The 26,246-nt window shown below is 55.8% G+C and overlaps 16 protein-coding genes across 16 annotated transcripts; 7 read left to right on the top strand and 9 right to left on the bottom strand.

The window, feature by feature from the left end:
• Window positions 1-530: 530 nt before the first annotated feature.
• Window positions 531-1,737, top strand: Malapachy_0598 (hypothetical protein; the record flags this gene model as incomplete). The annotated part of the gene is made up of 3 exons (XM_018135114.1): window positions 531-580; window positions 612-774; window positions 802-1,737. The coding sequence occupies 3 exons, from the start codon at window positions 531-533 to the stop codon at window positions 1,735-1,737; spliced, it is 1,149 nt and encodes a 382-aa protein (XP_017990565.1).
• Window positions 1,738-1,784: 47 nt separating this feature from the next.
• Malapachy_0524 (dihydrolipoamide succinyltransferase) lies at window positions 1,785-3,110 on the bottom strand (the record flags this gene model as incomplete). The annotated part of the gene is made up of 1 exon (XM_018135041.1): window positions 1,785-3,110. One exon carries the CDS (start codon window positions 3,108-3,110, stop codon window positions 1,785-1,787), a length of 1,326 nt encoding a protein of 441 aa, XP_017990479.1.
• Window positions 3,111-3,210: 100 nt separating this feature from the next.
• Malapachy_0603 (graves disease carrier protein) lies at window positions 3,211-4,176 on the top strand (the record flags this gene model as incomplete). The annotated part of the gene is made up of 1 exon (XM_018135119.1): window positions 3,211-4,176. The coding sequence occupies one exon, from the start codon at window positions 3,211-3,213 to the stop codon at window positions 4,174-4,176; it is 966 nt and encodes a 321-aa protein (XP_017990570.1).
• A 96-nt stretch (window positions 4,177-4,272) lies between these two features.
• Malapachy_0572 (ras gef) lies at window positions 4,273-7,233 on the bottom strand (the record flags this gene model as incomplete). The annotated part of the gene is made up of 1 exon (XM_018135088.1): window positions 4,273-7,233. The coding sequence occupies one exon, from the start codon at window positions 7,231-7,233 to the stop codon at window positions 4,273-4,275; it is 2,961 nt and encodes a 986-aa protein (XP_017990555.1).
• A 329-nt stretch (window positions 7,234-7,562) lies between these two features.
• Malapachy_0528 (pkinase-domain-containing protein) lies at window positions 7,563-8,846 on the bottom strand (the record flags this gene model as incomplete). Its single annotated transcript, XM_018135045.1, has 1 exon — window positions 7,563-8,846. One exon carries the CDS (start codon window positions 8,844-8,846, stop codon window positions 7,563-7,565), a length of 1,284 nt encoding a protein of 427 aa, XP_017990473.1.
• Window positions 8,847-9,004: 158 nt separating this feature from the next.
• Window positions 9,005-9,971, bottom strand: Malapachy_0583 (phytoene squalene synthetase; the record flags this gene model as incomplete). Its single annotated transcript, XM_018135099.1, has 2 exons — window positions 9,005-9,133; window positions 9,162-9,971. 2 exons carry the CDS (start codon window positions 9,969-9,971, stop codon window positions 9,005-9,007), a joined length of 939 nt encoding a protein of 312 aa, XP_017990575.1.
• Window positions 9,972-10,132: 161 nt separating this feature from the next.
• Window positions 10,133-11,794, top strand: Malapachy_0594 (origin recognition complex subunit 2; the record flags this gene model as incomplete). The annotated part of the gene is made up of 1 exon (XM_018135110.1): window positions 10,133-11,794. One exon carries the CDS (start codon window positions 10,133-10,135, stop codon window positions 11,792-11,794), a length of 1,662 nt encoding a protein of 553 aa, XP_017990616.1.
• Window positions 11,795-12,073: 279 nt separating this feature from the next.
• Malapachy_0523 (vamp-associated protein) lies at window positions 12,074-12,919 on the bottom strand (the record flags this gene model as incomplete). Its single annotated transcript, XM_018135040.1, has 1 exon — window positions 12,074-12,919. The coding sequence occupies one exon, from the start codon at window positions 12,917-12,919 to the stop codon at window positions 12,074-12,076; it is 846 nt and encodes a 281-aa protein (XP_017990482.1).
• A 357-nt stretch (window positions 12,920-13,276) lies between these two features.
• Malapachy_0599 (acyl- thioesterase ii) lies at window positions 13,277-14,422 on the top strand (the record flags this gene model as incomplete). The annotated part of the gene is made up of 1 exon (XM_018135115.1): window positions 13,277-14,422. One exon carries the CDS (start codon window positions 13,277-13,279, stop codon window positions 14,420-14,422), a length of 1,146 nt encoding a protein of 381 aa, XP_017990564.1.
• A 110-nt stretch (window positions 14,423-14,532) lies between these two features.
• On the bottom strand, window positions 14,533-16,143 carry Malapachy_0532 (v-type atpase; the record flags this gene model as incomplete). Its single annotated transcript, XM_018135049.1, has 3 exons — window positions 14,533-15,961; window positions 15,998-16,057; window positions 16,088-16,143. The coding sequence occupies 3 exons, from the start codon at window positions 16,141-16,143 to the stop codon at window positions 14,533-14,535; spliced, it is 1,545 nt and encodes a 514-aa protein (XP_017990498.1).
• A 236-nt stretch (window positions 16,144-16,379) lies between these two features.
• Malapachy_0609 (peptidyl-trna hydrolase) lies at window positions 16,380-17,002 on the top strand (the record flags this gene model as incomplete). The annotated part of the gene is made up of 5 exons (XM_018135125.1): window positions 16,380-16,464; window positions 16,499-16,558; window positions 16,584-16,675; window positions 16,707-16,796; window positions 16,838-17,002. 5 exons carry the CDS (start codon window positions 16,380-16,382, stop codon window positions 17,000-17,002), a joined length of 492 nt encoding a protein of 163 aa, XP_017990463.1.
• A 61-nt stretch (window positions 17,003-17,063) lies between these two features.
• Malapachy_0542 (mrpl24-mitochondrial ribosomal large subunit) lies at window positions 17,064-17,519 on the bottom strand (the record flags this gene model as incomplete). The annotated part of the gene is made up of 1 exon (XM_018135058.1): window positions 17,064-17,519. One exon carries the CDS (start codon window positions 17,517-17,519, stop codon window positions 17,064-17,066), a length of 456 nt encoding a protein of 151 aa, XP_017990546.1.
• Window positions 17,520-17,667: 148 nt separating this feature from the next.
• Window positions 17,668-18,585, top strand: Malapachy_0557 (brix-domain-containing protein; the record flags this gene model as incomplete). The annotated part of the gene is made up of 2 exons (XM_018135073.1): window positions 17,668-17,670; window positions 17,701-18,585. The coding sequence occupies 2 exons, from the start codon at window positions 17,668-17,670 to the stop codon at window positions 18,583-18,585; spliced, it is 888 nt and encodes a 295-aa protein (XP_017990580.1).
• Window positions 18,586-18,670: 85 nt separating this feature from the next.
• On the bottom strand, window positions 18,671-20,848 carry Malapachy_0539 (glycerol-3-phosphate dehydrogenase; the record flags this gene model as incomplete). The annotated part of the gene is made up of 1 exon (XM_018135055.1): window positions 18,671-20,848. The coding sequence occupies one exon, from the start codon at window positions 20,846-20,848 to the stop codon at window positions 18,671-18,673; it is 2,178 nt and encodes a 725-aa protein (XP_017990491.1).
• Window positions 20,849-21,041: 193 nt separating this feature from the next.
• On the bottom strand, window positions 21,042-22,873 carry Malapachy_0577 (p-loop containing nucleoside triphosphate hydrolase protein; the record flags this gene model as incomplete). The annotated part of the gene is made up of 2 exons (XM_018135093.1): window positions 21,042-22,568; window positions 22,595-22,873. 2 exons carry the CDS (start codon window positions 22,871-22,873, stop codon window positions 21,042-21,044), a joined length of 1,806 nt encoding a protein of 601 aa, XP_017990558.1.
• A 160-nt stretch (window positions 22,874-23,033) lies between these two features.
• Malapachy_0570 (arm repeat-containing protein) lies at window positions 23,034-26,182 on the top strand (the record flags this gene model as incomplete). The annotated part of the gene is made up of 3 exons (XM_018135086.1): window positions 23,034-23,071; window positions 23,107-25,813; window positions 26,093-26,182. The coding sequence occupies 3 exons, from the start codon at window positions 23,034-23,036 to the stop codon at window positions 26,180-26,182; spliced, it is 2,835 nt and encodes a 944-aa protein (XP_017990553.1).
• Window positions 26,183-26,246: the final 64 nt, after the last annotated feature.

The following is a 26,246-nucleotide window of genomic DNA, read 5'->3' as shown; positions in this document are numbered from 1 at the left end:
TGCCTCACAGAGTCGTGCTAGCACAGCACGGCCGCGCGCATGCGCGGCCTGGAGCTGCGCAGGGGTATCCTGCACACACTCTGCCTCACAGTGCGGCCCGATCGCAGCGGACAGCCGTGCGACACGGGGCGAGAGCGCTACAGGCTTGCCAAGCATATGCGCAAAAAGCGTCTGCGCCGCCTGCTCTGCCCGGTGCTGCTGCCGCGCTTCCTGCAGGACGTGCGCGCCGGCCGTACGTATGCGCTCGGTAAGCTGGGCCGAGGTACACCCCCGCAGTTCAGCACACGCCTCCATGTGCTGACGGCGCTTGGCTGCGGATAGCTTTGGCTTGAAATATGCATCACATAGGCAGCATCGTTCCAACGCACGGATAGTCACATCCATCGACCAGGCCTAGGTCGCGGCGCGCCACGACCAACGCAGGGCGGCGGTCGACGTGGGGGACCGAGCGAAGGTGGTGTGCGTGTCTATCACGTGGCCCAAAACAGGACGACGCGTCGGCGCGTAGCCGTGTTGGGACGCTGGCCATCATGTCTACGGAAGCCGACGCATGGCCAGCGATGGCCGAGAAGGCGCGAGCGTACGTATCCATGCGCTGACTGACTAGGCAGCTTCTTGGACGAGCAGTCTCGCGCAACGCTGGGGGTGCATGCCCTCCAGGCGAGTATGTTGCATATGCACGAGCCGCCCAGTGAAGACAAGGAACTCCAGTTGGACTGGGACTTGTACCGTGAAGTGCCGGCCTCGATGGAGCAGGAAGAGGCATTGCTCCTCGTATGTATCTGACTATACTAACCGCAGGACTATTTCCGCAAACTGAAATTCATATACTTGGAACAGGAAACGAAGCTGCGTTTCCTGGCCGACTTGCAAGACGATCCAGAGACGGGCCAGGAGCCTCAGATCTTGTCTACCGCCGACGTCGCTCAGCGCGAGCAGGAGTGCAAACGGGTCAAGCAACAGCTTGTCGAAGCCAAGACGCGTGTTCGCGACTTGCGCACAGAAATTGATACCGCCGCCGAGGCGCTCGCCGGTCCGTACCTCGCCGTGGAAGAGGGCACAGCGGAAGCGTCGCAACTCCTCTCGTCGATCACAGATATGGAGCTGGAGCTGGCCAAGATAAAGGCAGCGGAAGGTACGCATGGCGCCATGACCACCGAGGAGGCGGAAGCATACTGCGACGAACAGATTGTCAGTATGCAAACCCTGGACGACGAAACCACCCACACGATGCACCAACTAGAAAGCGCTAAGCGTGAGCTCCAGGACGCGCTACGCACCCTGGACCGCCTGAAATCTGAACGTATCGCTGCCGAGAAGCGCGCGAATGAGGCCAAATTGGGCCGTGGGCGTGATAAGGGCCGCGATTGGGAGCTGGAGCGGCTGTGCGCCAAGCACACCTCCATGCTCGAGACGCTGCAAAACGCCCTGGGCTTGGCGGCTATGGAGGCCCCAACGCCGGACGAATTGCGGCTGACATTTGTCGCACCTTCAGCCACCTCTCGTTCATCTCGACGATCCACACGGTCGTCGCGTCACGACGACGATCCCGAGGCACGCATTCTCGTACTGCAATGGGACGAGCCGGGTGGCCGCTTAATCCATGCCTCCCTACAAACATTGCAGGGCGAGGCACTTTCTCTGCCAAACGAAACATGGCCTGCCTATACCAAGAACGCATTTCACACGAACGATGCTGCAGGCCTTGTCCAAGCTATCTGGGCTACCTGTGTATAGTTCAGCCCCTGTCACCAGAGCCGGGATGTAGAAAAGACAGGTCTACATTACAAGAGCATGCTAGGCATGTCCTCAATGTACTGCTTAAGCTTGACCAGGAACGTCACAGCCTCACGACCGTCGAGCAGACGGTGGTCGTACGTCAGCGCCACGACCATGATCGGGCGGATCTCAATCTTGCCGTCCACAACGTACGGCTGTTGCTTCACAGCGTGCATACCGAGGATGGCCGAGCCAGGCAGGTTGAGGATCGGCGTACCGAAGAGCGAGCCAAACACACCACCATTGGAGATCGTGAAGGTGCTACCGGTCATCTCTTCCAGCGAGAGCTTGTTGTCACGCGCCTTGAGACCAAGCGCATGGATCTCGTCCTCGATCTCCAAAATGCTCAGCGACTCGGCGTTGCGCACGACAGGCGTCACGAGACCCTTTTCCGTGCTCACAGCCACACCCACATCGACATAGTCGCGGTAGACAATGGTGTCACCCAGACCCTCGCCCTCAATGCTCGCGTTGGCGGCCGGGATATCCTTCATGGCCATGGCACACGCCTTGGTAAAGGCACCCATAAAGCCAATCTTCGTACCACGCTCCTTCAGGATACGGTCCTTGTGGCGCTTACGGAACTCCATCAGGTTGGTCATATCGATCTCGTTAAACGTCGTGAGCGACGCAGCCGTGTTCTGCGACTCCTTGAGACGCTCCGCAATGCGCTTGCGCATGCGGTTCATCTTCACACGGTTCTCGTTACGTGAACCAGCCGCAGGCTTGGGCTGGTCGTTCTTAGCCTCCTTCTTGGGCTCCGACTTCTTGGGCTCCGACTTCTTTGGCTCTTCCTTCTTAGGCGCCTCCCGAGGCTCCTCCTTCTTCGAGTCGTCCTTCTTAGGCTCCTCCTTCTTCGACTCATCCTTCTTGGGCTCCTCCTTCTTCGAGTCATCCTTCTTGGGCTCCTCCTTCTTCGAGTCGTCCTCCTTGGACTCCTCCTTCGGAGAGTCCGACTTCTTGCCATCGTCCTTTGGCGGCTCACCAGGCTCGATCTTGAAGAGGTCCTTGCCAACCTCGACCGTGTCCTCCTCCTGGGCAAACACCTCCGCTAGGACACCAGCTTCAGGCGAGTTCACAGCAACATCGATCTTGTCGGTCTCAATCGTAGCAACCTCCTCATCGGCGTTGATGTAGTCACCCACCTTCTTGTGCCACTCCTTGAGCGTACCCTCGGTAATCGACTCGGCCATCTCAGGCACCTTGATCACGCCAAGAGCGCGAGTAGTCATCGAGAAGTTACGGCGGGCTGACATGGTCAAAGCGGCCGTGTAGGCCGGCGCACTGCGCGCCACCAAGCGGGCTGACAAGGAAGCAGCAAGAGACAGCATAAAGATCCACGTCAAGATCGAGTGGGCGGGCTTACCCCCTTCAAAACGTTGGGACTATGTCACGTGGCGTTAACACCGAGACGCCACCTCGCTTGTGTCGATGAGCGACACGGCGCGTGGGAAGGCAGCGCCAGCATGGAAGACGCTCAGTGTCGGTGGCATGGCTGGCCTGACGTCTTGCGTGCTGTTGCAGCCTATGGACCTGCTTAAAACTCGGATGCAACAAGAACGGTCGCCCACCGTGTCTTCCCTGTCTGCCACGCAGCGGCTCGTGCGCGCCTTCCGGTCGGTGGTAGACACGTCAGGTACGCTTGGACTATGGCGTGGCACAGTGCCCACGATCGTACGAAACGTACCAGGTGTCGCAGCCTATTTCTATACACTCAACGAGCTGCGCTGGCTCGTAGCTACTTGGCAAATTCCTGTCCTTTCCTCTCGCCCTGGACCTGCACGAACACAGGACTCATCGACAATGGCCCGCCTCTCCAGCACAGGGAATATCCTCACAGGCGCAGTTGCACGTGTATCAATTGGCCTTGTTCTTAACCCCATATCCATTGTCAAAGCACGTTACGAGTCCAGTCATTATGCTAAGGATGCCTACCCTACCATCACCGCATCGCTACGAAGCCTGTATCATGATGGCGGTTTCCGTGGGTTTTTCCGCGGGTTCTCAGCTACAGCTCTACGTGACGCGCCCTACGCTGGTCTGTACCTTGCCGTGTACGAGCAATACAAAGTATGGCTCGGCCAATGGACACGGGCTGGGACAGGAGCCTGGTGGGTCGTGGGCATGAGTGGCATGTGTGCAGGCGCGATCGCTACGGTGCTAACGCATCCCTTTGATATTTTAAAAACTCGCATGCAGACTACCCCAAAATCCATGCTGGAGCCACACTTGGCCTCGGCAGGCCAGCGCAGTATCTGGGGCACGACACGACACATTCTTGCAACGGATGGCGTTCGTGCTTTTGCCGATGGCTTGGGCCTGCGATGCGCACGAAAAGCAGCCAGTAGCATGATTGGCTGGTCCATCTTTGAATTAGGTCATCGGTGGGTGTCATGAAGGAGCTACATACCAATATACACACGTAAAACATCCTACTTAGCAAGCTCATCTTCTCGTACAAGGTGCTTTTTCAAGGACCTGCCTTGTTATTGTTTATTTGATGTCGAATCGGCGTTGGAATAGATCTCGAACGCTGCGCGTTTCACTGCTTCTGGTTGAGGTGGTCGGACTGGATGGTCCACTATCCATCGTTGAGAACGAGGAACTACGCCATGCTTGAAGCGTGCGCGTCATAACACTCGAGCTGCGCGTACGTTTAGGGGGCAAAGGCCACGTTTCCCGGGGTTCTAATTGCAGGCTCCGTTGGTATAATTGCTCAGCTGCGAGACCATAATCCGACGTCGTCTCCGCCCCACCATTCTTTCGAACGCGAGATAGGAAGGCTTGGATTTGCGGTACTCGCTGGAAGAGATAGGGTTGCTGGAACCGTTGCAGGTCTTCAACCATACGTCCCAGCTTTTGACAGCGCACAAAGTTGTACATAGGCGCATCAAACTCGGGAAACGTACGCTCCACGGGGTTGCCCCCCTTCCCGAACGTCATATCAGTCAACATCAGACCGAGGAAGGGCAACGTCGGCCCGACCGACGAACGCAGCCGTGCACGGTACGTCGCAAAGTTGCGTGGATGCTCCATTACATGAACCAACTCTGCGTACTGTGCATGTACATGTGAAGACAAGCCTGCCCACGTCTTCTTCAAGCGGAGAATCGTCGAGGAATTCAACGCGCCTAGTACTGCCATGAGCAGATTGTAGTTCTGCAGCGTCAAACTAGCTTGGCCCAGCTGAATAAAAAAATTCAACTTCTCAGACCGACGAGACAACTCGGGCTCGCGCAAGATGCACTCACCAAACCAGTTGGTTAGCTGCGTCGTGATCAAACTCATCTCCTTGACGTTGACCGATTTGGAGACGTATTCACTGCCTTTGTATTTCTCGGGTCGATTGAGGAGTTCGTGCGGCGTAATGGCACAGTAAAGCTCACTTTCCATCAATGTAATTTGGCGGGCTAGTTCCATGGGGTGGAACTTGGCCACGTCCACATCCCACATATCCTTAGCCTCGTCCAAAGCATTGAATAGTTCACAGGATACCATGGGCTTCAACTCAGCTTCCACACTAGGCGGGTTGTATAGGCTCATGAATTCCATGAGTGGATCGGTCGTTATATTAGAAAGAACATCAAGGTCTACCGCTGGGCGGTTCATATTTTCATCTTGATGAAGCTGCTCCTCTGCACCGGCCTGCCGGCGCCAAACAAGAAGCTGCATTAGCACTTCCAAATATGCCTTGTCCATCTCCTCAGGCGCATTACCAAGAAACTCGTCCAAAATGGGGAGCGCCTCCGTGTCCAGAGGCGCATACCAATAGCCATCAAGCCACAATGCCAAGAAACGAGCAACGCACGTAAAGTGGAGGTTTACGTGGAATGTGTGGGCCAATGACTGTAGCGTCAAAGCGAGTTCCCTAGGCGTGGCAAACCAGCGGAAGGTCAAAAGAAAGTGCTTCACGCGCTGTGTGTGCTCCAAGTCATTCAAGTCGTGACATAATGCATGTACCAAGCCTGGCAGATCACCACCCAGCAGTCGGCCTTCTTTTTGATGCACCAACATGCCATGGTGGAGCGTAGCTTCTTGCAGTTTAGAGGCCGACATCGTCGAGGTGTCCCATAGTCCACTATCCATAGACGAGCGCGGTGACGAAGCCATCGAAGCACCGCCCCATATAAATGAGGAGAGGGCTTGAGCCAATTCCTCTACGTCGTCCTCGACCGAAGCTTGTCGTGCGACATCCACAGGACGTGGTGGCAGCGGCGCTGAAGGTGGTGCAGGTGGTACAGCCACAGTGGGTATATCAATACGAAGCGTGGGTAAACGCGGTGAAGAGACTTTAGAGAATGGTGGAGAATTAGACAACTTGGGTTGTTGAATCCTACGCTCCCGCAGCGCTAGCGGCACCGATGAGCGGGCCACTGGAGGTGGCCATGGCATACTTGTAGGCCGCCAAATTTGCAAGGACAAGCCAGGTGGCGCCATCTCGAGCACGGCGTTCACAGCTACTAGGCTTTCATTGCCTGCATCCATCAACGCTGAAGCAAGTCCCATGAGCTGAGCTCGATGCTGGCTCGGGGTATTGTCACTGCTCAGGGACGACTGACCTGAAATGTTCTGCGCCTGGCCAAATTGGGCAATGGCTTTATCCAAGCTGGTCTTAGCCTGAAGCACACGTGTCATGGCCAAAGGTCGTACCCAGGGTGCAGGACTCAGGGCCGCAATGCTATGCACCACCGAAGAAAGATTGTGGGCGTGGGCTAGAAGCTCATGAGCAATGTCCACAAGACGCTGGAAGGCTGAAGAAAAAGCTACATCTTCGAAGGTGGACAAGCATCCCATGAACGCTGCAAGCTCGCCACGCATCAAATCGTAGAGCACTGTGACACACATTGTCGTTTGACTCGCATCCATAGGCACAAGACCAGGTCGTGCCGTTAAGGAAGAATGGGTCTCAGCGCTTCTTGGTGAGGCATGTTTTTTGGCCATCAGCTGAACTAGATATTCTGAAGGGGCCTGCACATCGGTCGTCGCTGGTGCCGATGTTAGCGACGAATGAGAAGACGGTGACGGCGAGCCAGACAAGGCCGAGTCGTCACTTCCCGACGATACAGAAAGTGTCGTGCCATCATCAGACGTGCCATGGTATGTATTTGCATCATACTGAGGCCAGCCACGTTTCGCACTGATACACGAGGATGGTACCCAGCCACGTTTGCCTTGGCATTCCACGTCGCTCCAGCCCGAGGGGTCAGTGTTATGCAACAGCATCTTCTGGCCCTGAGAGATAGTGATACAGAAAGCTGCCGACGATGCATCGAAGGACTTTCTGGCTACTACGACACTGGGTGCCACTTGCCGATCTTCATGCATACTTAAGAACAATGGCAAGCCATTCGAGTGCCGCCGCAAACGTATTGGGGCATCAGGCGCCTGCAATAAGCTGCCAGTGCTAAGAGTAGAGCTCTGTAGCAGCTGGCCTGTGGCTGCCTGTGGCGGCATAGCTCAGACACACGGGAACTCTGGCGGTGGAACCACAAAGAGAACCGGAAGGGAATCGATAAAGGCAGCCCCACACGTCGCGCAGGCCCCACGCAAGCAATTCTTGCAATGTTCTATCGCCGTGTTAGAGGTCCTCTATTTTTAGATACGCACGTGGCCTGTACCCTCGACCAACGAAACTTGGAGCAACTTTTTGGGTAGAGGTCAGCTGTGGGCACAAAAGGCAGGACAATTACTCTACGCGGGGCCAACGCGTACCTATCAAATCTGAATTTCACAGTTTAAATTTGATGTGACGTTTGGTTACAAGCTATGCTAAAAATATACCACTACTGATAACCCAACTTCCATAGCCAAGCAACCAAGTCCACATGACTACGCTCACTCTCTATGATAAAGGGGTGCATGCGCAGTTCCATAGGGGTGGGACGTGTGACAGGATCTTTTCGTAAACAAAGTCCCACAAAATCGATCATGGACGCAGGAAATCCACCTTCTGGATTCAGCTGAGGCGGTGGCTCGTATACAATGTGCTGTAGCAGTTCCAAAATGCTGAGAGAGCGCACATCCTGCGCGGAGGGCGCTGCACGTGTCGTCGCATCAGGATCATCCTCCATATCAATCGCAAATGGAAAGCTGCCATGGGCCAACTCAATGATAGTAATACCCAAAGACCACACATCCGACTTGATACTGTATTGATCGCCCTGGATGCGTTCGGGACTCATATACGTACTTGTACCCACGAATGTATCGGCAATGCTGTTGATCAGCTCGCCAGAGACGCCAAAGTCGCACAGCTTGATCTGTCCTCGTCGATTGACCAGGATATTGCTGGGCTTGACATCACGGTGAATGATTCGGAACGATTCATACAGATAGGAGAGGCCCTTTACCACCGTCTCCACAATTTTCCCGCACACTCCCACTTCAATGGCCCCGTGCTTGGTATAGATTGCATCCAACGAGCCCACATCCATGTACTCCATGCACATGTATATATGAATATCACTGAGGCAAGCGCCATAGAACCCAACAATGTATTCAGAGTGGCACTCGTGTAAAATCTGCAGTTCACGTAGGATCTGTTTACGAATTTCTGGGCGTGCATCAATAAAGACCACCTTCTTCGCCATGAGGAGGCCCGTGGGTATATGCTCGACTTTGGTCACAGTGCCACCGTTCCCAGCGCCGAGTTCAGAAATGGTGCGTAAGTTTGCATTGCTGAGATCCAAGTGCACATCCGACTTCGCACCAATATCCATGCGGTTGATATGTTGGGAAATATCATCGTGCTCCCGTTCCGGAGGCTTGGCATAGGGTACATAAGGCGGATCCGCATGCCGCCGCTCTGTTATGCTAGAGCTTATGGGGGTGCTTGCATCATTGGACAGCGGCGGAGATACGCCAGGCTGTCGATTCAGCTGTGTTGCGAGCCCACTCAGGCCAAACCGCCCCCCTAGCCCATTACGACTCTCTTGACTGCTGTGACTGTCATCGGATCGAATAAACCGGGCAAATGGAGCAGCCCTATCATCATAAACGGGCTCAGGAGCCGGTGTCTCTTTTAAAAGTAGGCCTTTAAAGTTGCGCGTTTTGCGCTTGGGCGACATTGCTCCAGGTAGCATCCTACCTAGAGTTACTCAAAGTACACGTATGTATGTAAGGTATGCGTGTTCTACACTATGGCAGTGCGAGCCTCCACAATAAGCGCGTGACCCTCTTGATTGGGTTATGTCATGCTATGAGTGGACCAAGTCACTTTGTCTGCTTAGAAACGGTGTCGTCGTGCAGCGAGCCACATATACCAAGGCAGAAGCCAATCTTTACGCTGGAACGCTGTATCGTATGGGTTAAAGTCCAGCGCTTCGAGTTTCTTTAAGAACTGCGAAATGTGTACCTTGTGGTTAGTCCAAGACTGTACATACTGTCAATAGGGTTGGGCCAACGATACGATCAGGCACGCGATCAGAGAATTCATTTCGCAACTGCGTCCGTGCGGTAATCAAATAGTCGTTGGCACGAGTGGCCGTGTGGAAAATGGCATCACGGAGACCTTTCGCATGAATGCCATTGCGGAAAACATCTTCTTGAACGACCCCTTCGTCCATTAAGTATTCGAGTGGAAGTGGCAGTGTCGGCGTCCGAGGCACACCATCTGCCTGCGGCGCATACCGTGAGCCTGGCATGCCAGGTGCGCCACCACCACCAGTTCGTGGGCGAGGGGCTGGGTGGGTGTGATGCGGCAAACCAGCTACAAGGATGCTTAGACCCATGGCTTTCCCAAGATGGGAAAAAAGCTCGTCTACAGCGCCATTGGAGACGCCGAGCAAATTGAGAAGGAGATATAACATGCGTGAAGAGGTCGATTCTGCATACTGCTCGAGCTCGGCCAGGGTCGGTGGGGAAAGAGGATCTGCTAGGTCGGCTTCACGTGCATCGATGATGCTCAGGAAATGCTCCTTGACGAGGGAGCCCTGTTTCATGACAACTGGATCGAAGATCGCTGCATGCAACCCTTGCACAATAGGATGCTTTGGCACACGGTTTTGGTATATGCCTTCAATAGCATCGCGCCACCATTGCATACGTACGCGCCCCACAAGCTCGTTGCTCACTACATCTTTCAGCGAAGCAAGCTCGATATGGAAGGCACGCAACGCAAAAAAATGTGGTTGAAGGGCGCGTGGATAAGCGACGTGCGTCAAGTAGGCAGGATAATCACGTTCGCGCACCATCGTTCGCAGGTAGGCAGAAGGATCTGGTCCATTTGTCGCTGCCTGTGTGGTGTAGCATCGTGTGTATAGAGAAGAGAGCCGATAGCGCTCCGGACCTCTGAGGATCACCGTGCGCATGACGGAGGGAACGATCGCATGCAAAATTCGACCGAATTGGAAAGATGGCCACCCTCCACTTTCCCACACGCTGGCTGGACCACACTGTCGACACGTCGATGAGCCACGCCGCCGCTGGGGTACACAACACTAGCACGTTTGACGATGGGGAGGCGGATACCTTCTCAGATGATATGCCATCACCTATTGTGGAAATTGAGCTAGATCAGGAGGATGTCATGGAGGAAGAGATGGAGGAGGAGGCGGCCCCGGTGAAAGAAGACGAGCCTCTCTCTACTGATGGATCAAAAGGAGCTACGGTCCGACGGCCTGCACCAGCCTTTACACGTACTGCATTTGTCCGTGCGACATCCTCTGATGCCTGGTTCCTGTCCAACTCGTACCGCCGCAATTTTGCTTCGCGTAAATTGGGTCGAGATATCCTGCGTGGTACGTCAGCCAAGCGCATTTCACAGCGTTTGCGACCGCTGGATGGTGCGTGTTTGCCACATTTAGCACAAATTGCGAACGAGCTCACAGGCTCCTATGCCTACCCATCACGCACGCCACACTCACAACTAGCTCTTTCACTGCATATGCAAACAGATCGCATTTCCATGCTCCTGACGCAACTCTTCCATGACTCTCACCTCTTGCTCTATGGCGTAGGAGATAAAGTGCAGATCTTACGTACAATTATCGAGCGAGCTACGAAAGAGTATAGTAGCGCTGGTGTCCTGATCCAAGGGACCACAGGCCGTGTATGGCAGCCTGACAAGGTGCTTGACGCCATCGAGCAGGCATTGGGCATGTCGACGGTGGTGTGGCCTATACCCCCTGAGCCTGCTTCTGGCAAGCTCTCGCGTGCCATGCAGCGTGTTCGTCGTATTGCTGAATTCTTGGCGTATGCAGCCAACGGTTCCTCGGAACCTCTTCCACAACGACTGGTCCTTGGATTGGTGTCGTTTGACAGCCCTCTCTTTCTTTCTACACGTCTGCAACCGTTGATGCATGCCTTGGCACAGTGTGAGCGCGTGCACATCGTGGCCAGTGTCTCCCATGTGAATGCAGGTCTCCTGTTTGATGGCATGCATGGCATGTTTGGCCATGGCGTAGCTGGCCAAGCGGAAGTACCCTTGTCACGTATGCTGGGCGAAGATGCGCCTGTTCGATCTCTTCGTGCTCCGTGGCTATGGCACGCTACTTCCACGTATATCCCACCCATCGCCGAGTTGGTACAAGCACGTGGCGCAGCGGCTGGTGTCCCAGCGCTGTCTGGCCTTGCTGCGTTGAAATTGCCTGCGGCGGTGGATTTGGCAGGTGGGCGAGCACGCGCAGCGCCTGGTGCTTCAATTGCTACGGCTGTTGCTCAGCCGATTTCCGAGACGGCAGCGATCCAGGTCTTGAGTACGATTACATCGCGGGCTCGCAGTCTATTTTCGCAATTGGCGGCCCTACAGCTGGTCGAAATGTCGACCTTGAACGACGAATCTACGCCTGCACGTATTCCGTACTCGTCGCTGGTTCGTGAGGCGCTGCGTGAGTTTGTTGCGTCGTCCGACGAGGGTGTGCGTCAGCTGCTTGGTGAGATGGTCGATCACGGTTTGGTGATTGTCACACGCGGCGCGGCTACCGTCACGAGCAGTCACGCGATTGCCGTCGGCGACGAGCTATTTATACCCCTCCCTGTGCCGGCCCTGGAGCAAGTCCTGGCACAGGTTGCCTAATGCGTATGTAGAAATATCATAGTTCCATTATTGGTGTCCTATGGGTCGATCAAGAATCAAGGGAGGGGGAGAGACCAAGCAAGGTCCTCTTCTTCAATACAGAGTTCAGATAGGGCCATTAACGAGTCGTCCACCATTGGTGGAGCTTCTGCCAGTACGACTTTTGGCACGACGACATGACCCACTGCTTCGTCTCCAGGGCGTACTTGTGCAAGTACTCCTGCCACGTCAGCGTGCCATGGTGCTTCCACAGCCAAATCAACTTAGACTCTCCCCTCCCTAAAAAAACAGGTAGGTGATCGCAAATACACCCACGGCGATGGCCGCCACAATGTGAACCGGCACGCCAGTGCTGACGGCCTTCTGAGTCGCGACACGCGCCGTCGAGGCAGTACCACCCATGACGGAGCCATTGGACACGCTCCACTTCTCCTGTGCAGCAAGCTGTGTACGAAGACGGAGGATCTCCGCCTCCATCTCTTGCGTCGTGCGCGGGGTGGACATAGACACAGACTGGGCTGCGACCGGCACAGCCGAGCCCGACGAGGACGTGGTGGTCGAGCGCGTCACGGGCACCGCCGCGGCGTTGCCACTCAGCGACGCAATCGACACAGGCGGCTCAGCACCCACGCTCGTGTTGCTGGGCGAGCTGCTAGCCATGTAGCCAGCACCCGCGCCAGCGCCAGCACCGACCATCGAGGCACCAGACACATCCTCGTTCTCCTCCGGTACCGTAGCGCTACTGGCCGGGAGGTAGGCGCAGCGGATCTTGTGCTCCGAGATGCCCGACTTGTTGCCCTCCTGCATCGACCAGAATTCAGCAATCGGCAGGGTCTCCTTGTCCGCCGAGATCACGGTGCTCTGGATCAAGAACTTATCACGGCACTTGGCATTCATCGGCGGCTCCTCCTTGAGCGGCTGGAGCAGCACCTGCACTTCAACGCGCTCACCAGGCTCAATGCGGCCAGAGTTGGGGCGCACGCAGTACTGCTTGGGAGCGGTCGTCTTGACCTTGAAAGCCACAGGCTGCGAGTTCGAGTTGGTGATATGCAGCGAGCGCTTCACTACCTTCGTCAGCGGACGCGCGAAGCCGAGTTGGGCACTAGGGCTAATTTCGACAGACATTCTGGTCCGACGTCAACCACGCAATATGATGTGTACGTTGCCTAATCCCCGTGGCCGTGACCAGACGTACGGGGGGGTGGGTTGGCATTATTTTTCCCCCATACAGCCCTATGGGATTCGGCCGGGGTGTGGCCGGCCCAATGGCGCGCCAATGCTTCTCCAATCGTAGAGAGTGTTCAACGCGTCCCATGCGATCTCAGCGCCCGATTCCACGTGATCTTTCCCCTGCAACCCGGTGGTTTTAGCCGTGCAAAGCTTGTCGATCAAGTGGAGGCTCTTCTCCACGGATGTGTGCAACGTGGAGCCTATAGACAGGTAGGGTTGCCGGCGGCCCCCAAGCTCGATCCCATCATCACCATGTCGTCCAACATTCCCCCCTTTCTACAAATGATAGGTCTGCAAAAGACCGAGGACCCATGGGTGTTTGAAGGCACATCCCTGCCTCTCCCTCTGGGCAATTTGCGTCCTATTGCTTACGGCGGTTTTGCGATTGCGACGGCGATCAATGCAGCAGGGCAGACCATGCCCAAAGACGGTCACTTTGTGCCGTACTCTCTGACTGGCCACTTCTTGGGTCCTGCGTCGCTCAAAACGCCCTATGTATGCGAAGTGCAGCCTGTGCGGGACACACGCACGTTCTGCACGCGTTTTGTTACAGTGAAGCAACGGTCATCCAAGGGCGATCTGCGTAGCGTGCTCAGCATCACCCTTGACTTGATCAACTCGCCTGACTCCACGAAAGAGGCGCTACAGAAGGCCAAGGAAGCAGGTATAGAGCCTGCTTGCAAGGGATCGCTACTTCGGTACGGGGCATCTCCACCCTGGGTCGTCGAGCATGCTAACGATTTGCTGCCCTTTGACAAGATTAGTGCGCAGCTTGTCAAGTCTGGCGAGATAGATGCGTCTGTGGTCAAGATGCAATCAGATTTTCTCGACTTGTGGAACAAGCTCTTTGAAATGCGGCCTGTGCCGCACAGTGTCCTCTTTCAAAACTCGATGGGCATGTCCGACCAGCCCACGACGCAGGACAAACTCGCCATTACCCAGCGTCGTTCGTTTGATTGGATGCACATGAATCACCGCTTACCTGCGGTGGATGGTAGTGAAGGACCCGTACCTGCTGGACCGAATGGCACGCTGCCTGTCCCTGCAGTGATTGCCCACATAGCGGTGATGGCCTTTGCGTTGGATGGCGCGATTGCTTTTGCTCCCCTGTCTTTGGCGAACAAAAGCATCTTTGATGCAGAGGCTGCGTCTACGTTGGAATTTGCACAGCGATTCCACACCGATGTGCCGGATATGAACCAATGGCTCCTTCGTGAAATCCTGCCGATCAATGCAGGCTGGCAGCGTACCTATTCGGAGGCACGGCTCTTTGATCACGATGGACATCACATCGCAACGTGTTCACAGCAATGTGTTCTTCGCCCAGCCGATGGCGACGTCGTTGCGGAGCCATGGCCTGCACCCAAACCGATGCCGACCCCTGCCTCCAAGCTATAGATCTTGTTTGCCTGTACTACCACACCCACATTCTCCAAAGCAATGCATACAGACCTATACGAGGTCGTGTCTATGTACGAAAATCGTGCTGCCTACAATGGCACCATCTCTTATGCCTCCTGATCAATCAAGCTCGGCTTGTTGGCCGACTCAGACTCTTCCTCATTTGGCTTGGATGTCTTGCGGGAGTAGTACTCCTTGATGATCTTCGGGCTGATACGGTTGAGCATCTCCTTCGGCATGATACGCAAGAGCGACCAACCGATGTCGAGCGAGTCGAAGATCGTACGTGTTTCGTAGGCACCCTGCGTGACAAACTCCTTCTCGAAGCGTTCCATGAACTCGAGCGTAAGCTTGTCTTCCTGGCTCAGCGCCTCCTCACCGACGACAGCCTTCATCGAGGCAGCGTCACGGCCCGTAGCGTAGGCAGCGTACATCTGGTTCGACACATCACTGTGGTCGGCACGCGTGTGCTTTGCACCAATAGCGCTTTTCATCAGACGCGACAACGACGGGAGCACGTTGATCGGCGGGTACACCTGACGGTTGTGCAAGTGACGGTCGACGTAGATCTGACCCTCGGTAATATAACCTGTCAAGTCAGGAATAGGGTGTGTCATATCATCGTTCGGCATGGTCAGAATCGGGATCTGCGTAATCGAACCGTTACGGCCAGCCACACGACCAGCACGCTCGTAAATGGTCGACAAGTCCGTATACATGTAACCCGGGTAACCACGACGACCCGGCACTTCCTCACGCGCGGCCGACACCTCACGCAGCGCATCAGCGTACGACGTCATGTCCGTCAGCACGACCAACACGTGCTTCTCCAGCTGGTAGGCGAAGTACTCCGCCGTAGTCAGCGCAAGACGCGGCGTAATGATACGCTCAATCGTAGGGTCGTTGGCCAAGTTCAGGAAGAGCGTCACACGGTCCAGCGAACCATTCTCCTCAAAGTCTTGCTTGAAGAAGCGCGCGGTCTCCATGTTGACACCCATCGCGGCGAACACGATACTGAAGTTGTCCTCGTGGTCGTCGTGCACACCCTTGCCAGGCTTCTTGACCAGGCCAGCTTGACGGCAGATCTGCGCGGCAATCTCGTTGTGAGGCAGACCGGACGCCGAGAAAATAGGGATCTTTTGACCACGAGCGATCGAGTTCATAGTGTCGATCGTGGAAATACCCGTCTGGATCATCTCCTCGGGGTACGCACGCGAATACGGGTTGATCGGCGAACCGTTGATGTCCAAGTAGTCCTCCGCAAACACGCGCGGACCCTTGTCGACAGGCGCACCCGAACCGTTAAACACACGACCCAGCATGTCTTCCGACACGGGCAGTTTCATCGACGACTTGGTCAGCTCAATATGTGTCTCCTTCACATCGATACCCGATGTGCCCTCGAACACTTGGACAATCGCCTTGTTGCCCGACACTTCCAGGACCTGACCACCACGGTGCGATCCGTCCGGCAGAGTGAGCGACACAATCTCATTGTACGACGGGAACTTGACATTCTCCAGCACTACCAGGGGCCTGTATTGTCAGTGCACCGATCACATCGTCACATACCCATTGATAGCCGACACCGTACGGTAATCAAGACGGGGGTCGACATTATAATTCTTCACACTGCATGGTTAGCCTGTCTATGGTACGTACGCAGCCTTTGCATTGAGCTCGAACAGCTCCTTGTCCGATAAACGTGCCTCGGCCATCGTTAAGCTCGCAAGAGAAAGAGGACCGTCCGCCCCAAGGCGGCCCGTTCCGTGCGCATGTGCGCGTGGCTTTGGTCAGAAATAATTACAAAGATACACCGAAGTGAGAGGCGTGCCTCCTTGCGAAGAGGGCCAGGGTCCAAGCGCACGGCACGCGTGGCACGCACGACGCATGGTGGTGGGGCTCGCCTGTCGAGCGCTACATCGTATCAGACAGGGACGATCATCCCATTCGGATGCTGCTGTGTTCGACTGGGAGCATGGCCCTTCAAGACGTGCGTGGCTCAGTGCCTTTGAGGCTCGAGCTCTGCAAGCGAGTGAGTTTGTTGTCTTTGGCTGCTGACCTGGCCTCTAGAGGATGCCACCATCTCGTTCGCACGCAGCTCCGGCCCTGGTGGTCAGAATGTCAATAAAGGTACGGCTCCATTTACTTACCATAGTCAATACCAAGGTCCTGGCCCGTCTTCCTTTAGGGGCCCACTCTAGCGTGGCTCTTCCTCCGCCGCTGATCAAGTCCCTGGCCACACAATCTGTACGTCCAGGGGATACCTGACCCTACTCAGCCTCTCTACATTCAAGCGACACACGCCTTGCAAGTCACTAGCGATCGATACAGGTCTCAGTCACAAAATATCCAAGATGCTCTCTACAAGGTATGTATGTGCTATGCTTCCGTCGTCTCATACCTGCACAGTTGCAGGCTGAAATAGTCCGTGTCGCTTCCATCGGATTACAGGGCGAGACATCCGTGGAGCAGAAAAAGCGCGTGGAGATGCTCCAGCATCGTGAGCGAGAAAAGAAACGCAAAGCCAAGCAAATGCGTAGTATGACAAAAAGCAATCGGCGTGCGAAGCCTTAGCAACATGGAAAGTGTAGATAGATAAATGATGCATTTTGTTATGGTCCATAGTCCTGATGCTTCACGCCTCGTTCATAAGGCGCTTGTCCCTCAGCGCCCGAGCTACACGTTCCCGCAACGTCCGACCAAACTCACCAAGGTGCGTATCCTTTGTCTGAGCCAAGTACTGATCCAAGCCGCCATGCTTCCGAATTGAGCGCATGGCCGACGTAGCAACACGAGTCGAGACCCACTGTTGCAGCGTTTCGCTCCACAGCGTCTTGCGCTGCACATTTGGTTCCCACCGTCGCGCTGTCTTGTGACGCGAGTTGGGGATGGTATTGCCGAACTGCAAAATACGACCATCATACAAACCACGCTGGGCACGCTTGAATGTACGGCCGGCATGTGCAGCCGCCACGTCTGTCGGCCGCGAGGCGGACGAGGAGCGAGAATCGGTCTTCCCCGAGCGACCTGCACCGGATCCACGAGCGCCACGATACGTCGTTCGCGACCAACGCACTAGCGACGCAAACATTGTATAGGAACGTGGAGTGCCTTCTCTTTCTTGTGGCCTGGCGTGCGCGGTGGTACTCGCCTGGCCGTCTCGCTCGTCTTCCTGCACGTGACCGAAAATTTTGTCGATCGTCGCCCCTGGACGCAAGCCTTTTGCTGTACGAGACACGATGGTATGTAGGCGTACTAGCTGACCGATAAAGTTTCGTCGACAGGCTCGTGAGCGGCGTGAATATGTGTACAAAAAGGCCCTAGAATCAAAACAACGCCAAATCTATGAGCGCAAGCAAAAGATCCGTGAGGCGCTGGCTAGCGGCAAGCCCTTGCCGCCGGAGCTGCGTGGCCCTGAGGCAGAAGAGCTCGCTAAGAACTTGGCGCTGGATGCTGCCCAAGCTGAGCCGACCATGTCTATTGATGATGAATACTCACGTGCTGGGCAGTACGATCCACGCATCCTGATCACCACGTCGCGTAGTCCTTCGAGTCGCCTCTCGCAATTCGCCAAGGAGTTGCGTCTTGTGTTCCCCAACTCGACACGCCTGAACCGTGGTGCCTATACCATGAACGAGTTGGCCTCTGCAGCACGTGCAAATGGGATGACAGATATGATTGTGGTACACGAGCATCGTGGTGTGCCCGATGCGATGGTCGTCTCGCACTTTCCGCACGGACCTACTGTGATGTTTACACTACACAATGTGACGCTGCGTCATGAGGTCGCCAGTCACAGTAATAGTACTGTGAGTGAGCAGTATCCTCATCTGATTTTTGACGGCTTCGGTGGTCACTTGGGTGAGCGTGTGAAAAGTGCTCTTCGTTTCCTTTTCCCGGTGCCCAAAGAAGATGCACGTCGTGTCATGACGTTTGCCAACAAGAATGACTTCATTAGTTTCCGTCACCATGTATTTGTGGCGACGCACCGCGAAGTGCACCTGGCCGAGGTCGGTCCGCGCTTTGATATGCGACCATACGAAATCCGCTTGGGTACGCTCGAACAGAGCGAAGCGGACGTCGAATGGGTCCTGCGCCCGTACATGAACACGGCGCGCAAGCGCAGTCAGCTGGGTGGCGCCTCAGCCTCTTCATAATGTACTATAGCCAGATATTGGATAACGAAGTAGTTTGCTTCATTCATGCTCGCAACACTATATTTCACAAAAGAGAGCGAATGATTTACGGCATGGGGGGGATGTTGGGCAGGTTGGGCAGGTTTGCGGCCGGCATCGTCTGCACAGGCGGCACAGGCGTACCCGAGGTGAGGTTCGGCATCGCGGGGCTCACCTGACGAGGGGACGACAGATCCTTCCAGCGACGTGCCTCCACGAGGCTGTGCTTGGCGAGCTCGGCCACACGCGAAGGCTCCACACCCATCGACGAGAGGAAGAGGATACCTTCCTGGAACTCGGTCTGCTTGCGCGTCTCCGACCAGTCAAGCTCTTCACCCATAATATCGATGATGCGCGGAAGGGCCTCGATCGTAGCCTCCGTATTCAGGAACGACATACGCGAACGGCGGGCAATAAAGTCGGCAGCCTTGGTGGCGTACTCACAGCGCGTAGCGTAACGCACTTCTGCCTCAATATACGGCAGCTGTGAGTCGAGACGCACACCATGGACGGGGTAACGCTTACCAGTGTGCTCGGCAATGGCACACACACTCCATGCACGATCACCGTACGAGTCCGAGAGGTGCTTGGCGACCTCCGTCTCGAGACCAAACTCTTGCAGCAGACGCACGTACATCGTGTGTGACCACGAGTGACTACCGATCAGGCGCACCTGCTTCGAGACACAGCTACGCAGCGGCTGGAGGTTGTATGCCTTGATCGCGGTGTTGATCGTCTCCTCGGCCATCTCACGGTAGGTCGTCCACTTACCACCGGCAATGGTCAAGAGACCGCTGTCGCTCACATTGATCATGTGGTTGCGCACCAAGCTCTGCGTGTCACGCGCAGCTGGGTCCTTGACCAGCGGACGAAGACCGCTCCAAGCGCTCATGACATCCGTGCGCTTCACAGTGACGTCGGCGTTCAGGTAGTTACGGACCTCATCCAAGATCCACGAAATTTCCTGCTCACCCGGCAGTGGGTGAGCCTCGACCTTGGCGGCCGTATCCGTGGTACCGGCGATCGTCGAGCCCTGCCACGGCAGGAAGAAAATAACACGGCCGTCGCTGGTAGCCGGGTCCAGCAAACCCATACCACGCGGACTAAAGTAGCCAGGGAACGTGATGTGCGCACCAGAGGAAGGCGCGACGATATCAGGCGACGAGGGATCGTCCATCTTGCGAAGTGAGTCGCAGAAGGGACCAGTGGCGTTGACCACACCCTTGGCCTTCACGTCGAACTCATCACCGGTGAGCAGGTCACGCAGGCGCGCACCAATAATCTTGCCTGGCTGGCCGTTCACCGACGGCGCCTTGTTCAGCGCCACCACTTCTGTGTGGTTCGCCGCCACGGCACCGTGCTGAATGGCCGTGAGAATCAGCGCAATGTTCATACGCGTGTCGTTCTGCTGGCCATCGTAGTACACGACACCACCGGCCAGGTTGTGCGAGCGAAGCATAGGGAAGAGCTCCAGTGCCTTCTCGCGGCCCACGATGTACGAGTTGCCCATGTTCTCCCTACCGGCAATCATGTCGTACAGTTTGGTACCCGCGTAGTAGTACGGGATAAGCCACCACGAGTACGCCGGAATGAGGATTGGCAGCGGGTTGCTCAAGTACGGCGCAATGTGCAGGAAAGTCTTGCGCTCGTGCAGAGCCTCCTTGACCATCTTGTACTGCTCATAGTCGAGCTGCATCACGGCCTTCTGCAGGTAACGCACACCACCGTGTACCAGCTTGGTCGACTTGGACGAGGTACCTGCGCCGTAATCGTCGCGCTCCACAATGGCGACCTTGAGACCACGCGTAGCGGCATCCACAGCGCAACCAGCACCGGTGGCACCACCACCCACGATAAGGAGATCAAAACCTTCGTCGTCGTCTTCATTTCGGTCCACATACGCGTGCTCCACCTCGGGAATAGGACTGTGGCCTACGGCCTGGTGCGAGGGCAGTAGCAGCGACTTCTTCTGCTCCAGACTGCCGTCGTCACGCAGACCCTGTCGCGACGACTTCTTGAGGGCCTCTATCATCTGCGAACGCGTCGGCGGCGACCAAAACTGCGCGGGGCTCACGTCGTGGGATGGTGCAAAGTCATCCCAATCGCCCTTGCGCGTCAACGCGAACACCGTACCAGCACTAACAACGGCCGCCGTCGCAAGGACAGCAGCACGGCCGCGTGGTGTATTTATATTAGCAGCCACACCGGCCTTTTGAGAAAGCCTGCGAACCGCGGAGCGGAACATATTCAATGAGAGGTATGAGATAGAGAGTGAGGTAGGTAGTGAGAGTCACTTGGCTCGAGTACGTGCGTCTTTTTTCGGAAGAAGAAGGCCTTGGATCAGCATGCAGCGCTCTTGGGATCTACACACATCTACCAATCACACTTATCTACCCGGGCCGGTGCAGGCATCCGTAGCTGAATTCTACCGGCCCGATTTATTCGAGGGATTCCAATTCGTCCGATAAGCCCCCATCGTCGTCGGCCGGGGGACTCGCCTCCGATGCGCGCCTGCACGTGTGGAGAAAAAAGGCGGGGGAGGACGGTGCGTACGTCTGAGGCACCGGCCTGGGCCGCGGCTCGAGCTCAGCGTCGAGATCATCGTGCGGCGCTTCCTCGTGCGGGTTGTGCGTCGAGTGCCATGCGAGAAGCGGCGCAGCAAGGACCGTCCATGGCGTGTACCAGGGAGCCGTCTGTGGTAGGATTTCCGTAGCCAGAGTAGCTGCACGACAACGCTGGAGACTCGAGATGTCCCTGTGTCTCATGGGATCGGTCGGGAGCATGCGTACTTGAGCCACCACCTCTTCACATTGCTCACGACGTTCACGCCAGGCCCAGTGTGCTGGCTTTGTGAGTGTTTGGCCCCGGCGTGGGACTGGCGACGGCAGCGCGCCGAGGACACCTCGCGTCGTCACATGAAAGAGGTACGGCGCAGCGGCCGCCTCGGCGCGAGGGTGGGACGGGGTATAATAGGCATCAGCATCGCTGAGTGCATCGAGCGCATGCATCATCTCGTCTACCTCATTGGTAAACGCAGGCATATTGTGGTATAAATACAGTTGAAAAGTCGATGCATCCACAGGCAATTGACCCCACATCTCATTTACGTCGACCAACGAGGGACGGTACGTGGGCCGCCATGGCTGCGACTGTGCCATCACCTGTACGATCCGCTCTGCTTGCTCGCATTGCTGAATTTGGGACACTGACAATGTCTCTTTATCTCTCGAGGGATCGTGCCATCGTTTGTTGTACAGGACACGTCCTAGCGCATGAAACATAGCCAAGGCCGATTCGCGCCGCGCCAACGCATCTGATGATGTTCCTGCTGCCCCCCATAGGGCTACTTGGTTCATGGCACTGCGAATGTCGCCGGAGGCAGCGGCAGCCATATCTGCGACAATGTGCTTGGGTATAGACGGCGCCATAGGCGTTAATGCCGTTTGAATCATACGTGTTGTCAGTGGATTGAATCGAATTTCCGCAAACGCAGGATGCTGCCGCACAGCGAGGGGTACAGCGACACGCACATCCATCTGCGCGGCTCGTCGTTGCGAGGCCTGTGAATCGTCCCACGCCTCCATTTCTGCACGGGGCACACTATCCGACACAATCAACACCAGAGGGGCGCCATGTTGGGTCAGGAAGCGTTCCAATGCATGATGCACTCCGTCACGAGTGCCTGGGTGAAACAAATTGGGCCAGTCTTCCACGAGAATCACTTGGCGTGGAGAAGCGGAGGACGTTTGTGTATGTCGTGTACGCAAGGGCAATCGTGTGTAGCGCGAAGCCGATTGAAGGAACGCACTAAAGCGCTCTACAGCCGATTGTGACTCCCCTACATCGTAGTATGCATCACGATTGTCCCATTCCACGAGACTAAAGTGCAACGCATCGTCCTTCGCTAACGCACGAAGCGTTGCCGTCTTTCCAGCGCCGCTAGGACCGGTCAGAGCTAAGATACGCTGGGGGTCAGTACTCAGGCACGTACACGGTACTTGGATACAGTAGCAGGACCATCGAGTGCCTCTGTGAGCCATGCCCGCACATCACCGACTTTGCGTTTATGCACTGCCAGCGTCGCGAGGCTCTCGCCTTGGCTGACCGTGTGCGATATCCTCGCCTGGCTTGAAGCCGATCTCGCACTCACACGTACATCTCTTTCTTCTCTCGTTGCAGAGGTTCGCGAAGAGCGACGGGCCGACGATGCCCCCACGTCACGCGCGACAAAGCTCAGCCTGCCAGGTGCATCGCGTGTCGATCGTGGCATGAACGTTCGAGCCACCCTGCGTGCATGTCACGTGGGCGTGCGTCCCAACAGGCAGGCGGCTGTAGGAAAAAAAAATTAGACAAGGCAGGGACAGGCGGCCGTGCCACGCCGTGCGTGCCTTGTCTTGCTTTTGGTGAGAGAGTTTGGGTGTGGGACGACCATGGAGACATTGCTGAGTCTGTTCCCATCTACGCTCAGGTATGTCATGTGTCTAAGCTTCTACTTACACACAGTCCGGATGTCAACGTCCGACGTGCGTCAGAGCTGGAGCTGCGTCGGATGGAAGCCCAGCCTGGTATGCTGGCTGCGTCTGTCCAAATTGTAGCGTCGTCGGAGGTCGACACGTCCATCCGTCAGGCCGCAGCGATTTACGTCAAGAACCGCATTGCTCGGGCTTGGGATACATCGATCCCGCGTGGCGCGAATGAGTCCCCGCACGTCTCGGAGGAGGACAAGACCGTCGTCCGTGCTGCGTTGCTCCCTACCATTGCCTCGGTCCCGCCCACGCTGCGTGTCCATGTGGCTAGCGCCCTGTACTCTGTGGTGCGCTGTGATTTCCCTACCCAGTGGCCATCGTTGCTGGATGACATTGTCAAGCTCTTGACGTCGCAGGAAGAGACGCAGATGTATGCCGGCGTCCGGGCTTTGGTCGAAGTAGTGCGTGCTTTCCGTTTCACCGATACGGATACCAAACTGGAAGAAATTGTCTCGCGCACGTTCCCACCTCTGCTGCAGACAACGCAGGCGCTTATTGATTCCGAGCACGTCGCGCTGCCGGCTGTGGGCGAGATTGTGTACTATGCCCTGAAGGCGTACAAGACCAGTATGATTATGGTGCTGACAAAGCACCAGCAGTCTCATGAGAGTATTGTGCCATGGGGTACACTTCTTCTGCGCGTTGTGCAACTGCCTGTGCAGGCAGAGGGTAACGATGACGAAACGAAGGCCAAGACGCCATGGTGGAAGGCGAAGAAGTGGGCCTTTTATTCTCTGAACAAGCTCTTCTCTCGTTACGGTATTCCAACGCAGCTTCCTCCTAGCCTCAAGTCGTACAAACCCTTTGCGGAGACGTTCCTGAACAACTTTGCACCGGAAATCCTCAAAGCCTATCTGCACACCACTGATGCCATCGTGTCGCAGAATCAGTGGGTGAGCCCAGCCGTAGCACGCCACATTCTTATGTTCTTTACGGAGAGCATCAAGCCGAAGTCGATGTGGATACAGTTGCGTCCGCACATGGTCCAAATTATCGAGTCGTTTGTGTATCCTCGTTTGTGCTTCTCGGATGCGGACGAGGAGCTATGGGAGTTGGACCCTGTGGACTTTGTGCGTATGAGCAACGATCCTCTGGAGGAGCTCGGCACGCCGACTAGTGCTGCTGGCGTGCTCTTGAACACCGCCATTGCTCGCCGCACCAAGTCGATGTTTGAGCCGACTTTGGCGTTCATTACAAAGGTGCTCAATGCGTACCCTAACCAATGCACGCCACGCCAGTTTGACGGTGCACTGCGTATGTGCATCACGATCAGTCAGACCATGGTGCAGAATGAAGCTGTGCGTGACAGTCTGGATTCGTTCTTTGTCCAACATGTGCTTCCGTCGTTGAAGAGTGAACGTCCTTTCCTTCGTTTGCGAGCCTGCGCCATGGTGCAAACGTTCGACCAGGCCGGCATGAAATGGCAATCCAGCCAGAGTCTTGAGGCTGCTTTCCGTGGTGTCATGGACTGCATTATGGACACGGAGCTGCCCGTGCGTGTCCAGGCGGCTGAGGCTATGGGCGAATTGGTCGCTCACGATGAAGTACACAATGCGATTGCGCCCAACGCTGGCCGTCTGATGCAGGAGCTGCTGAAGCTCTCCGATGAAACTGATTTGGATGTGCTCATGATGACGCAGGAAAAGATTGTCAACAACTTTGCCGAAGAGCTGCTGCCGTTCTCTGTGCAGCTGACGCAGCAAATGGCGAACAGCTACATGCGCCTTGTGCAGGACAATCTAGCTGGCGGCGACCCAAATGCTGATGGCGTCCATGCCTTCAACATGGAGCAGGGTGAAGAGGACAAGTACTTTGCGGCGCTGGGCTGCTTGAGCACCATGTACCAAATGGTCACGACTGCCGAGTCGCGGCCCGAGATTCTTGCAGAGCTGGAGAATGTGCTGCTGCCGATCGTCGCGTACACTATCGAGACAGAGACGATCGATTTGTACGACGACTGTTTCCAGCTCACGGATGTGTTGACATACTACCAAAAGCGCATCTCGCCTGCGATGTGGAACATTTTCACGCTGATGTACAAATCGTTCAAGTCCTCGGGTATTGATTACCTCTCTGAGATGATCGGCACATTCGACAACTGTGCGTCGTATGGCACGGCGATGCTGCAAGAAAACGCTGAGTACCGTCACATGCTTTTGGACATTTTCCACACGGCCATGTCCAGCGATCAACTTGTTGTTGGCGACCGTATCTCTGCTTGCCAAATCGCCGAGGTTGTCCTTCTCCTGCTCAAGGGGTATGTGGACGAAGCCGTGCCTGGTATCGTCACTACGCTGCTGCCCCACGTGCAGAAGAATGCCGAATCACCTTCGTTCCTTCTGCGCAAGTGGGCAACGATGGTGATTTTGGAGGCCATTTATTACAACCCAACGCTGGCCCTTCAGGTGCTCGAGTCGCAAGGTGCTACGGCTGGGTTCTTTTCGGAGGCTCTGCCTATGCTGACCAAGTTCCGCCGAGTCCATGAATGCAAGGTGGCGATTGTCTCTCTTCTTTCGCTTCTCTCGCTGGATCCAGCGTCAATTCCTGAAGCTATGAAAAGTGGCTACCCTCACCTATTCCAGGCTCTGTTGACACAGCTCAAGGTGCTTCCTAAGCTGGTATCGCAGCGTCAGGAGCTGCACAAGGCGTTGGACGAAGGCTTCGAGCCCGAAGACGACGATGGCGTACTTGATGAGTTTGACGATGATGCCGATGTGCAAGAAGACGACAATGACTACCTGGAGCTACTCGCACAGGAAGCTGCTCGCCTACGGGCACGTGTTGCTAGTATTGATGGTGGCGCTGACAATGATGATGACGATGAGGTCGATTTGGACGACTTTGATGATGACGATGTCGTCTACGAATCTCCACTGGAACACGTGCCAGTGTACGAGCCTTTCCGCACCGTCGTTACACAGCTGCGTACACAGCAAGGGGCACTGTTTGAAAGCCTGACACAGTCGCTGAACGAGCAGCAGCAACAAGATCTACAACAGGTGTACGATCTACAGGACACGGAAGAAAATGGCACGACGCCCAAGGCAGCCTAAATGTAGAGATGAGTGATAAGATAGGCTGTACATAGTCTTTATGCTACCTTGCTAAGTTTCTGAG

The sequence above is a fragment of the Malassezia pachydermatis genome, assembly GCF_001278385.1.
Source record: "Malassezia pachydermatis strain CBS 1879 chromosome Unknown scaffold8, whole genome shotgun sequence".
NCBI lineage: Eukaryota > Fungi > Basidiomycota > Malasseziomycetes > Malasseziales > Malasseziaceae > Malassezia > Malassezia pachydermatis.
This window is presented reverse-complemented; position numbering and strand designations above follow the sequence as displayed.